This window comes from Topomyia yanbarensis, chromosome 1 (assembly GCF_030247195.1).
Source record: "Topomyia yanbarensis strain Yona2022 chromosome 1, ASM3024719v1, whole genome shotgun sequence".
Classification (NCBI taxonomy): Eukaryota; Metazoa; Arthropoda; class Insecta; order Diptera; family Culicidae; genus Topomyia; species Topomyia yanbarensis.
Window position 1 is genome coordinate 196,241,156 of NC_080670.1, and position 12,822 is coordinate 196,253,977.

Genomic DNA, 12,822 nt, shown 5'->3' on the forward strand with positions numbered 1-12,822 from the left:
AAAATCTCTCACTTTTTCTCCGAATTCGTCTTAAATGAAACAACGGATTTCCGGCTAAAATGAAACAAAGAGTTGGAACCCTAAAACGGTTGTGTCATTTGAACTGAAATTCTGACAGAAACTAGCGAGAATTCCGGTTTGTTTATCTGGGCAGTTCACACCGTGGGGGTTACTAAACGGAAAGCTATTCGATAAAAATAATAACGAAACAAAATGTTGTTTTGTCAATTAATTTATTTCAATAAAAAATCAAGCAATCTAATGATGCTATTTATTTCAAGGATATCAGCTCTCCGTAGACACTACTAGAATTGCTCAGCTCTGCCGAGGACAGCTATAAAAAGCTCACTTGCACCAGTTCCCACCCACTAACCCACTACAGTAGCTTATAGGCCTTGAACCAACATAAACAACAACTTCATAATCCCTGTTGCATGGTTGTCGTTTTCAGTCCACCATATACCTAGATATAAAACGCAAGGCTAAGGAAGACCGATGCATTCACAAAAAGAGGGATGCGTGCTGCACCGATTCAAAAACAAGAGTGTCTGCATGTATCTCACTTTACAGTCTGGTCTTTTTTGGTGCCATCGTACCGTGTGGAGTGGCATGCATTGCATATGTGACGATACGACAAACAAATGCTCGAACAATCATTGCTCCCGCTGGTGGGATTGGTACGTCTTTCTGGGATCCGTTTGATGAAAAGCTTATGTACCTTATGTACCTACAATTTCACATGCAAAATAACATCCGCAAGTCTGTTTCACTGTGATGCTGAAAGCAGTTTTTTTTGGTTTCCGCACTCTCTCCGATCCAACTGTCAGTTCATTTATACAAATAGGCTTAAATTGCCTCATCAAGCAAACGATGACGATTGCTGGAAAATTTTACTTGTTTAGAATTGTTCGATTAGAAGGGTAACAATTCCATCAGTCGATCACTTGCCGGCTAGTATTTTCAGCTAGAAAAACTCTAGAAAGAGAACTGTTTTCTAGAAAAACTCTAGAAAGAGAACTGCGGAGAGAAAAACAGCATTTTTGGCAACGTATGCCCCGGCATTGTATGGCAACACGTCCAATGTTATAAGGATAGGCAGTGCTCGATTGGATTCGTTTTTTGACAGCTAAACGCGAATCCAATCGTTCCAAAATGGAGTCACTGCAGTTCTCTTTTTAGAGTTTTTCTAGTGTTTTCTTTTGTTACGCATATTTTCGAATTGCTATTAGCTTTTAGTCGACGACGAGGCAAATTGCTGGTAAGCGGACGGCTACTCGCTTCCATATTTAACGTCCGAACAACACAACGAAGCAGTAGTGAATATAGAAAATGTACTATCAAACAATACTTTCAATTTCTTCTGTGTTAGTTTTCTAAATGTGGGCCGCGTCGCTCGGCTGTGTTCGGCGGATGGCCCGTGTGGGGTTGCTTTGGGTCCCGTTGCTGGGCTTGTAGTGTCCTGATTGGAAGTTCGTTGGGTTGCTGGTCCTTTGGGCCATGGGTGATCTCTCCAGCACCGGGAGGGTGTCGCAGAGCGCCCATTGATGGCATGGTCGTGGCGTGTGTTTGGATGTTTTTTGGAGATTCCGGTTTTGGCTGATCTGGGTCGTGGGAAACCTCTACAGTACCCGGTGGAGGGTGTGACAGAGAGCCCACAGTTGGTTGGCTTTTCGATAATGGTGGGGTTGGTTGTTTTTGGCTGGTCTGGGCCGCGGAAAAGCCTCTCCATCACCCAGTGAGAGTGTGGCAGAGGGCCCACAGATGGTTGGGTTTTCACTGATGGTGGAGTCTTTCACTGATGGTGGAGCTTTTGGCTTATGTGGATCACGGGAAACCTCTTTATCACCCACCCGTTTGGTCGTGTGGCCTTAAACACGATCGTACAGGCCGACGTCCTTTAGGAATTGGAGGAGTGCCTCCTTCAGGACCGGGTCGTTGGCTAGCACGTCCCGTATTGATTCCCCGAAGTCATATTGTTGCCGGAGGTCCTAAAGCTCCCGGCAGTTGCAAAGGAGGTGCTCGACGGAGAGTTTTCCCACCTAGAGTCGGGAGAGTATCCTTTGCTTCTTCAGGCTTGCTCGATCGGTCCAGCTGTCGGCTGATCTCTTGACCTTCTGTTTGTGGCCTCGGGATCTCCGCCAGTGTTTGGCATAGATTCGCCGCAGGTTTGTGTTGAACTCTCTGTGAATGTCGGTTGTGGGAGTTTCGTCTGGAAGTCGAGCTCGAGCTCGTCTAGTGTAGAGCTAGGTGCTCGGCATTTATGTTCCCTCTGATACCGCTGTGGCCAGGTACCCAGCACAGTGTAAGCAGTAGGTCTCGATGGCCTGAACAAAGGGATGGGTGTACGTTCCGGATACGATGTTCCTCAATACTGACAGGGAGTCAATGAGGACAACTGTTGGTTCGTCTGTGCTCCTTTTGGCCATTGCCCCTGCAATTGCTGCCACTTCCGTTGTGAAAACTGATCAGGAGGAGGAAGGCAGAAGAATATCCCACTCTCCAGTCCGATGATTCCCGCTTCGACGCCGTCGTCCGCCTTGAAGCCGTCGGTGTATACTTTGAGATGTTTGTAATTCCGCTTGATGAGTTCCCTGTATTTCGATATAATGCTGCTCGGGGCGTCGCCAACCTTTATTATGCGGGTGAGGTTGACGTTGATGTTCGGTCCAGGGTTGTGCCAGGCTTGTGGGCTCACGCGATGATTGGGAGGGGCTTGTTGATGAACTCCTAGTGGATGTTGGCTGCGATGGTGAGAAGGTGGCATTCATCTCCCGCTGTCTTCTCGACGAAGTTTTGTGCCAATTTTAGAACTACCCTGGCTGTTTCCCAGCGGCAGGGGAGTACTCCAGCTTCGACACAGGCTGCTTCGGCAAGGATACTTGATAGTATTCCGGAGATTAACCACACCGTTCTGTGGCATAGTCGCAGACTAACAGACATAACACTATGAGGGAATTCCTTCAAAAAATACCGTTCCAATAAAAGGTAGTGGTAGTGTTTTTACGGTCTCAAACCCTCATTTACTGGTGGGTTACCCCTCAGGCTAAGGAACAACTTTTCACTAGCGGTCTATCTTACATATGATTGTTCATATGTTAGTGGCGCCATAATTTCAAATGCGGCCACAGTCCCAACTACAAATATATTTAAAATGACCGATAATGCAGACGAAGCATTGTTTTTGAGTGTTATGTCTGTTAGTCTGTGGTAAGTTTGATTCAGTAGAATATGTTGCTGTTTATTAGGGATCGTCCAGTATTTTTAGAACCGCAAGATGTCCTGTTAAATTTCCAGATAATAATTTTTTTATAACGACTTATTTTCAATGCGCTTTTTCCGCCTCAAGTTGTATAACCTGATGTAGCGGAAGGAAATGCAACATTGATGGAGTACTTCGCATGGCACCGGTTATCGCTCCAAAGCAAGCCTTTGAAGTTTACCTAGTTTTTTTAAAGTTGATGTCTCTTTTGTTTTAGGCCACCAAACTAGCGAGGCATATGTTATTCTTGGTTTGACTCTTGTAGAGTATAACCAGTGAACCATACTTGATCTGAGACCCCATTTTTACCAATTGTTCTACTGCACACCCAAAGAGCACTAGTTGCCTTGCTTATAACCTGCTCAATGTGCGCATTACAGTTTAGTTTTTTATCGAGTACCTTACCTCAGAGGACATTTCAATTACTGTTCCGTTGAGCAAAAGTGTTGACATGGAATATTTCCTTTTTCGAGTAAATAGGATTAGGATTGGAGGGATTTATGTTCAGGCCCTCCTTTTTGCACCACTTCGAAGTGAAGTGCAGTCTAGGGGCAGATCACTCTAAGAATGTATAACAAATTTGCATCAAATTAGAAAAAAATGCATTTAATTTCCATTTTTGCATCTGCTTGGCACTCCCTCGCAGAAAAGTTTGTTTAACAAACGTCCTACGCTGATCCACTTTGTTCGACGTTTTGTTAAATGTAGGGCTAGTTTTTCTGTAGGGTTTTGACGTCTTACACGCAACGCAAACCACATAGCAGGCAACGCAAAAACATTGCACGCAACGCAAAATACATTATGAATTTCTATTTTGATGGATAAATGCATTTAACTTCGCTGATTTTTAAAAATGCATCACAAGTGATCTGCCCCTAGAGTGCAGTGCAGATTGCCTTCTATCTGAGTTAACATAATCACATTTTCCCCTCACGAGTATTACAACATCATCTGCAAATTCAATCACTTCGTATCTCATTTCAGCTAATGATTTCAATAGCCGTAACTAATAACCACAATAAGGGTGATAGAACTCCGCCGTGAGGACATCCCTTATATGTTTTCATAGTCAGTGACGTGTTTCCAAGCGTGCTAGTTATTTCACGGTTTGTAAACATTGAGTTGATCCAATTTATTGTGTAAAATCAAACCCGTGTTTTCTCATAGCATTCCACATTGAACTATGAGATGCATTGTCGAAAGCTCATTCTATGTCTAAAAAGCCGCAAGTGAGATCTCTTTTGTTTCAATAGAATTCTCTAGTTTTCCAAGCAACATGTGCATTGCATCTATTGTTGATTTACTGCTTTGATATGCGAAATGAAATTCGCTCAGTGGAGTCTTTCAAGTACTCTGCTTTAATGTGTAAGTCAATCATTTTCTTCGTTATTTTCAGAAATATTGGCTGATTGGCCTAAAAGATTTTGGAAGTGATGTATCACGCTTCCCCGATTTTGGTATAAATATTACCCTTGTTTGTCTCCAGCTTGTGGGTATACTAGATTAGTATTAGACTTACCCTAAACATTTTCGTCAGGTATAGAATGATATGCTGTTTGCTTTTTTGTAGCATTATTGGCAGTATTTCGTCCATCCCCAGCGATTTGAATGATTCAAAGGAGTCAATCGCCCATTCCAACTTTGCGTCCGTAAATTGTTAGTGGTTTGGCCACTACTCGGGTTCTTGTTTGCCCGGCGGATCCTTCTTTTCAGGGCGGCCTAGGTGCCTCTACAGAATTTCGGATTTTCGTATACAACAAAAAGATAAACAAACAAATAAAATTCAACTTTGCCGTTTATTCTTCAACCTTTCTCCACTGCTGGTCGTTTTCGTCCGTTGCTACTGACGTTAGTGGGAAGGCGGAAGGTTTCTTCCGACCGGCCGGGACAACAACGGCCGCGTTCTCCTTTGGCCGTTAGCTGCTCCGGCAGAAGTCCTTAACAATTAGCAAGGGAGGTGAGCTTTGCTCCTTTGTCGGAACCTCCCTAGCGACAAATCACCGGATTCTTTACTCCCCGCAAAGAATCCCGGAAGACACCGCAGTGTTCTTCCCAGGGGGAGCTGTTGTCCACCCTGCTTGGCTGTTAGCTTCCCCCGACGGCGATCCTTGATGATTAGCTTCCCCCGACGGCAATCTAGCACCACAAAATAAAAACAAGCGCCCAAACCACTTTACGACGGATAACTTTCCGTCACACACGCGTACTTCGCACTATGGCTGTTGTGGCTGGAAACTGCCCCGAACTGGTGTAACGGAGACGTCTTGCTTTCTCCGTGGTCTATCACTATCCCCTTTTATACGATGGCCGCCTTCTTCACGACCAAAATAAAACGTTCAACCGCCTCGCCCCATAACTGTCATTCCGATGCGCAGCATAGTCAACACACTTATTGCAGCAAGAGGAAAGCGGTGACCTATCTAAGCCCTACGTCATTTATACACAAATCTTCAACAAAAATTAGTACACATATCTGTACAACCAAAACTGTTCACAAACGCGAAACTATATAAAAATTTACGAATTTAACAGGAACGATACAAAACAGCGGTGAGCATAATTTGACGTAAACAATACACTCTACGGAGAGAGTACGCACGAATAGGTATATTTCCACCCAGTGCTAAATTATTACCCTGACGGGTTACAATTTTTCATATCATATTTTCAAGAAGAATTGTTTCCGCAGATGATAAAAATATGGAAAAATAAAGAAATAGATACCGGAATCCTGACGAATTTCTGCTGGATGCCCGATTTTTTAGAAATAGGGACAAATGATTCTGCAGTTCTTTTATGTTGTGTTTTTGTTGGTGAAATTGCCGCGAGAATAGTGGAATTTGTCATAGAGTACAGTCTCTAATCATTTTGACAAATACGTGCGTGATTCTAACAGATAAAAAGTACGACTTTTCTTTCCGTTTAGCATCTGCAGCGCAATCTGATAATGACTAGTTGATTCATCGCTTTAGTTGACAGAGATGTTTTGCCGAAAAGAGCAGAAAGTTGCTGAGATTGTTTAATGTTATTTTTTGATAACTTCATATGATTTACTCAAATATTTTGTTTAAACTAAATGCAAGCCAAAATGAAAAATCTTATTTTGGATATTTTGTGCGGGACTTATTTTATATGAGTCTTCAGGCATTCTCAAAATGGATCGTTGGATGTATAAAAGAGCTATAATCTTACATCCCCAGGGCTAAAAATGTTTGGATCTTTAGATAAAACAAATATACCAATTAAAAACTACGAACAAATTTCATCCATAACAACTTATTGCCTAATGACCCTATTTAATAACTTCCACCTAAGCTCTCGGTCGACTCGATCGATGGACAGCGGAACATCACAGTAAAAAGCCACATCCTCTCGTTCGTACCTCCAAACGGTATACCTCGGAGTCGGAGGGGAGGGCCACCGTTGTCCATGTTCCCGGAAGGCAAAAGAAACATTCCAACCTGGATATTTTTCTGCTTCTCGGGATATGCTCACCCCCCACACACACACACACACAGAACACGGTGTCATTTCGCCCTTTTTTACGCACTGTCTCGCTTCGATGCCATCATTGGATGGAAGAGCCAGGATGAGAGAAAATGCCCTTGTCGAGCAGTGGTTTCGCGAACGGGAAGAAGGATTGAATGATTGTGATGTTCACATTGAGGGGGAAATAAACTGTACCCGATAAAAATCAGCAGTTGGTAGGGTCTTGTTTGCGGACAGCGGGAGGCGACAATCGGAAGATTTGTCCATTACCTCAATCGAGAAAGTTTTGAAAACTTTTCCTTCGTCGCTCTATGGCTAGCCTACTACGATTGACTGCGCGTTGCTAACTATTTGAGTTATACTTCTAAAGAAGGCTTTATCTGTGTTATTGTTGACTTTCAAAGTAGCTCAGGTTCTTGCTTTAAAAGCAGCGCTCTTCACTTGGGAAAAACATTAAATTTTATTGGATTATTGTCTATTCTTTAAATTTCCGAGAACTCTGCTTCAAAGACGCAATTTCTAATCTGATTTTATGAAATTGAAGAATTTGTATGTTTAGCGGTACATAACGCTCCAATTACTATAGTAAAGTGAACATTATAAAAATGAAAGATCAAAGCTTGTACATGTGACAGGCTCTGACTGACAGCGGCGACAAGCTAGCACCATTTTTGACGGGCAACAGTTTCTAATGGCTTAGGCAACCGGCCGTATCGGGAGAGAACAAAAACCGATTAGCTTTTGATGTTGTATGTCATCTCTGACAGCGTTGATAGGCAGCGCGTCATTCACACTGGGTCTGGTCCGAGTGGTGACATTTTTCGAAGAGTTCTGTGATGTTGCTCCGCATATATACCGCATAGTACTGCTAGCAGTCGGAACTAACGAGTTTGTACGCGAAATTGACCATGTTAAGTTCCAATCAATTTCAACTTGTTTCGGATATATTAAGGAATTTCGTCTTTAGAATTGAACTGAATAAATAAATTTAGAGACTAATTGAAAGTATAGTTTTAGATTTTTCTCTCTGATTCCCTTTTCGTCTTCAGGTGTCATTGGCAACCGAGGGGTTGGTCACATATTTTGTGTCGGTAAACGGTAAATAGCACTGAGTACCGTAATAACATGCGAATCGTAATAAAACATTGTGTTGGTAGAATCTTTAAAGCTTGACTCTAAAAATAAATAACTGCCTGATAGTCCGAAACATACTGCAGCTTGGATAATGTTGCATATCTGACAGCTTCTGCTGTCAGTTCGAGCAAAAGTATTGCTCCCCACTAAGAAACCTAAGACATTGTTTCAAAATCGTCCTACATGGGTCTGTTGAACGGATGTGGATGGACATCGCCCAGCGTTGGTCCAACGAACGTCCTTCATTAGACGATTTTGAAATCAGCCGTTCTTAGGGGGTATCGCTTTTAGTCGGAATTCTGTCCAGAATAATGGGCCAACCCCTAATACCGATTAGTTTCAAAATCGTCCAATGAAGGACATTCATTGGACCAACGTTAGAAGACGTCCAAATAACCGTTCCACAGGCTTCCATTGTTGGACCCGTGTTGGACGATTTTGAAACAATTTTTTGGGATTCTCAGAGAGAATTACTGCTCAATTCCTGTCCTATTTATGTCTGTTTTTTGCTCGATTCGTGCAGGATTTCTATCAGAATTTTGCCAGGGTTTTGCAAACTTCCTGTCAAAGTTTTTCCAGAAAGATGCAAGAAATCGAGTTCGCCCTAGTTTGGCTGGCCCGACCACTGGCATCTGGAAGGTTACTGAACCAACGGTTTCTGCGAGATGATGTAGTGTAGTCCCTTTGTCTGTAATGTTAATTAAGAAACATAATACCCCCAGCAAAACAAACATTATTTCAGATCCCTGTCGAGGTCGAGCATTAGGCAAAATGCAAATACTGTCGCTATCGCGTGCTCCAAATGATATTATATTATTTTTACATTTTCTTCCCCTTTTCGGTACGGGTTTAAAGCTTTCATAAATTCGCCGGAATTCACAGTTCTCTATTGGTTTCACTAGAATTGTCTGGATCTGTTCTCCGACAAATTAATTATTAATTTTTTTTTCTTCGAAAATTCTCCCAGCTAAAAAAATTTGGTCAATCTATTCAGCGAATTTTTCCACAGCAGATATGTTGTGTAAATCTTCTATTTCACTGAACTCTGACTAAAAGAGAGCTTTCAACAATATTTTGATACTTGGCTGGTCCCTCATCAAAGTGACCAATGATGAATGACTTTTCAGGTCGAGTGTGAATCCAAACAAGGTAGCCCTTTTCTCGGGAGACATCCCCATCCCTCCAGTACAATATTTTATCACTCTGCTTGACTCTGACACCTGATGGTTTCAAATCTCAACTTTAGCAATTTCCAGCTTTCACAAATGAGTAACATCTGCACGGCTAATGCTTCGCGAAAACTTTTATCCACGCATCACCGTCCCATTATTCCTCTAATCACTTCCAATTAAATTTGCATAATCTGCCAGCGCTCATTCTTCCCTAGCAGACAAGCTCGACACAAAGTGTTATGTATCTCCACTTTGCAGACGCCGTGTAAGCATAAAAACAACAAGCACAAAAGCGCCCGCATCGCTGCAACATCAAACCACTCTACCTAGTTTTCGGTCCTTCACCTCGCCTTCACCTACCTGTAGAGAGGGAGCCCGTCAGCGCTGGGTGTTAGATGCGATTTCACTTTCCTATCCCGTATACCTCTTCCTCGCGCTGAAATCAAGGACAACCTTTCCAGGATGCTGTGCTTCTCACCACAAATTAACCTGATGTAGTGAAAATCAGCCAACAGCAAACCACTACAAAGTATCTTCTTTTTTAGGGGGGGGGGGGGAGACTGGCTTTACCTGTTGCTTTTAAACATGCCACACTGCCCGCACAAAACCACGTGGTTTACAATAGTGTCACCGCTCCTGCTCTGGAAATAAACTACTACCGAGGGAAGGGCAACCGAACCGAACACGACAAGCGATTTCCGATGCGCTCCGATGGATTGGGGACGAGAGCCACTTTTTCACGACCGTACTGAATCGCAGCCCGACTGCTACTGACTGATAAGCTGCTACTGCTGCTTGCTGGTTCTGGTTTTATCAACGACTAGCTGAAAGTATGCCAGCTATAGTAAATTTGGCCTTGACAAGGCTTGCGCTTTTGAAAAGTGTATGTGTGTTGAAGAGGTAGCTTTCCCGCAGATCAAAGGACGAGTGGGAGCTTCAGAGATGGATGCGCAAACTTTTTATAGCAAGCGTCCTTCGGTGTCGAAGCACGCTTACTATAAAAAATATCGTTATCCTTAAACTTTTTTAGGTCGTTACTATCCGAAGCTTTTCCAGTAGACATCCAAAATACGATATAAAGAAAGAAAGAAAGGTGAAAACATTCGACAATAATATTTCGGCTGCATATGTGATGAACACAAATAAGTTTATTTTTATAGTTCTAAAATTACTGCTCAGTGAGCCTGAATGGGAATTTGTCAACGATTGTAACCCGTCAGGGTAACAATTTAGCACTGGGTGGAAATATACCCTTTTTTGCGTATACACTCCGTAGAGTGTATTGTTTACATTAAAGTTATGCTCACCGTTGTTCGATACCGTTCACATTTAGTTTGTAAATTTTTATATAGTTTCGCGTTTGTGAACGGTTTAGTGTAATCAGATAGGTGTAGTAATTTTTGTTTTATGTTTGTATACAAAAAATATAGAGCTTAGATAGGCCACCGCTCTCCTCTTGTTGCAATAAGTGTGCTGGATAGCGATGACAGCTATGCGGCGGTACGGCTCTTTTGGTGTTGGTGTTTGTTTTTTCGTGTCGTGAGGAAGGCGGCCATCGTAAAATAGTCAGAAAGTGACGGACCACAGCCAGGAACAGACGTTCCAAATTTATTCCTTTTTTTCGGGACAGTTTCCCGCCACCGTAACAAAAGTTCAGTGCGCGCGTGTGACGGCAAGTGAAATCCGTCAGTGTATCGGTGTGTGGTCCGGGCATACGAAAAGTCCTGGTGTAGGGTCGCCGAGACGGGAATCTAATCGCTAAGGAGCTACTCGCTTTTTCGGCTAAATAAAAAGGACCCAAGTGACACCAGTGCCGTTCTCACTGTGGAGGATCAGTCGAACGAGCCTAGCTCTCCTCCACAGTTAATTGCAAAGGAGAACGAAGCAGGGCGGACAAAGGTTCCCCCTGAGGTAGGTCACTGCGGTGTCTACCTGGGCCATTCACGAGGAGTGAAAAGTCCCGGCGAAAGTTCGCCAACGTCGCTAGGGAGGTTCCAACAAAGGAGCCAAGCTCACCTCCCTAGCTAAACGACAAGGACCGCTGCCGGAGCAGCCAACGGAAATCGGGAGAACTCGGCCGTTGTAGTCCCGGTCGGTTGGAGGAACCGCCCGCCTTTCCGCCTAGCAGTAGCAGATCACCAGCAGCAGCAGTGAAGTGGAGAGTTGGAGGACAATAAAGTCGGTAAATTTAGTAGTTTATTTTGTTTTGTTTACTCTTTTTTTGTTGTTACGAAAATCCGAAATTCCGGTAGGAGCACCTAGGCCGCCCTGAAAAGAAGGGTACGCCGGGCAAACAAGAACCCGAGTAGTGGGCTAATCCCCTACTTACATGATTCATCACGAACTATTCTTAAACTAAATTAACAGACACAAGAATGTTCTTTATTTTCAGCTCAGGTTCAAATAAGTGGACGCCAAAAGGATCAGTACACGAATAAAAATCATGCCTGCATGGCATTTATCATCCATGTGAGTAAAGAAATCCGTATAATTTGCCACTTCGAAAATAAAAAATCGCATTTCTGTAGGAGAGTGCGCTATTACAGAAAAACTGGTAGTTTCGGAAATGCTGGAAAAGTATTAACACGCGGTTTGACAAAAAACGAGAACGATTTATTTGTGCTTCTTGCACATTCGAGCGACAATGAAACAGTAACGGTATTCTTTTCTTCGCACCTTCAGGATGCATACGTTTGACAGATCACCCAGTGGCAAAACGATGGGTGGGTTGTACGTTCGGTGAAAGACGAGGGGACAGTCATTGCTGATTACTAACACTCCTCCTCAACTGATTGGCCCTCGGACCATCGCCAACCAAACCAAGTAGTCTTGTGAAGTTATGATGCTTGATGCCTCCCAAGGGCTTCGTGAGGATGTCCGCCTTCATATCTTCAGTCGAGCAATACTGCAACACCACTTCACCACGCTCACAGAGATCCTTCACGAAATGTCGCTTTGTTTCTATATGTTTTGATCGTTTGGTAGACCACTCTGATTGCACGAAACTTAGGTACCCCTAATTATCTTGATGTTTACTACGGTTGCATCGCTCTGCTTATCACCAAGATCGGCCAGCAGTCGTCGCTACCAGATCACCTCCTGGCATGTTTCCGTTAAGGCGACGTATTCTGCTTCTAGCGTCGATAGAGTAACGCAGTCCTGTCGGCGACTGGCCCACGAGAGGGCTCCTCCTGAGTAGAATACTACGAAACCTGTAGTGGACTTCCTGGTTCGCGTATCTCCTGCCCAATCGCTGTCCGAGTAGGCTATAAGACCACTATTCTCACCACCAAGATTCAGTCTCCAATCACGCGTTCCTATCAGGTAGCGAATAACGCACTTTTCTGCGATATAGTCAGTCTCAGAAGGAGCACTAAACTTGCGGCCAAGAATGGCAGCACTCGTCATAATCTCGGGCCGGGCACATACAGCGATATACATTAGAGCACCCACCGCACTTCTGAACTTCGTTGCATCTTCCAGCAGTTTGCCGTCCTCTTCGTAACGGAGGAAACCTTGTTCCATTGGTGTCTTGGCTACCTTTGCTTCACGGAGTCCCGTGTTTTCTACTAGTTGGTCTATATAATTACTCAGACACTCACTGTAAACGCTGTTCTTCTTTTGCACTTCTAGACCTAGAAAACATTTCACATCGCCAAGACACGGCTCCAACCATGGCTGGATCCAAGCCAGACGGCAGGTAAATTAAATATATTATGTTTGGAGGCTACGAATCCGCACACTCCGAGGACCGCTGCTCCCGCTACG

At 43.6% G+C, this 12,822-nt stretch overlaps 2 protein-coding genes across 2 annotated transcripts in view; both read right to left on the reverse strand.

Annotated features, from left to right (window-relative positions):
• Positions 1–9,813, reverse strand: part of LOC131686615 (ras-related protein Rab-27A-like) — a 37,083-nt gene extending 27,270 nt beyond the window's left edge. Inside the window, exon 1 of the mRNA XM_058970561.1 lies at positions 9,415–9,813. The gene's annotated coding sequence lies outside the window, so the exon portion shown is untranslated. The remainder of the gene's footprint in view (positions 1–9,414) is intronic.
• A 2,325-nt stretch (positions 9,814–12,138) lies between these two features.
• Positions 12,139–12,579, reverse strand: LOC131676142 (uncharacterized). Its single transcript, XM_058955264.1, has one exon. The coding sequence runs from the start codon at positions 12,577–12,579 to the stop codon at positions 12,139–12,141; it is 441 nt and encodes a 146-aa protein (XP_058811247.1).
• Between the last annotated feature and the right edge of the window lie 243 nt (positions 12,580–12,822).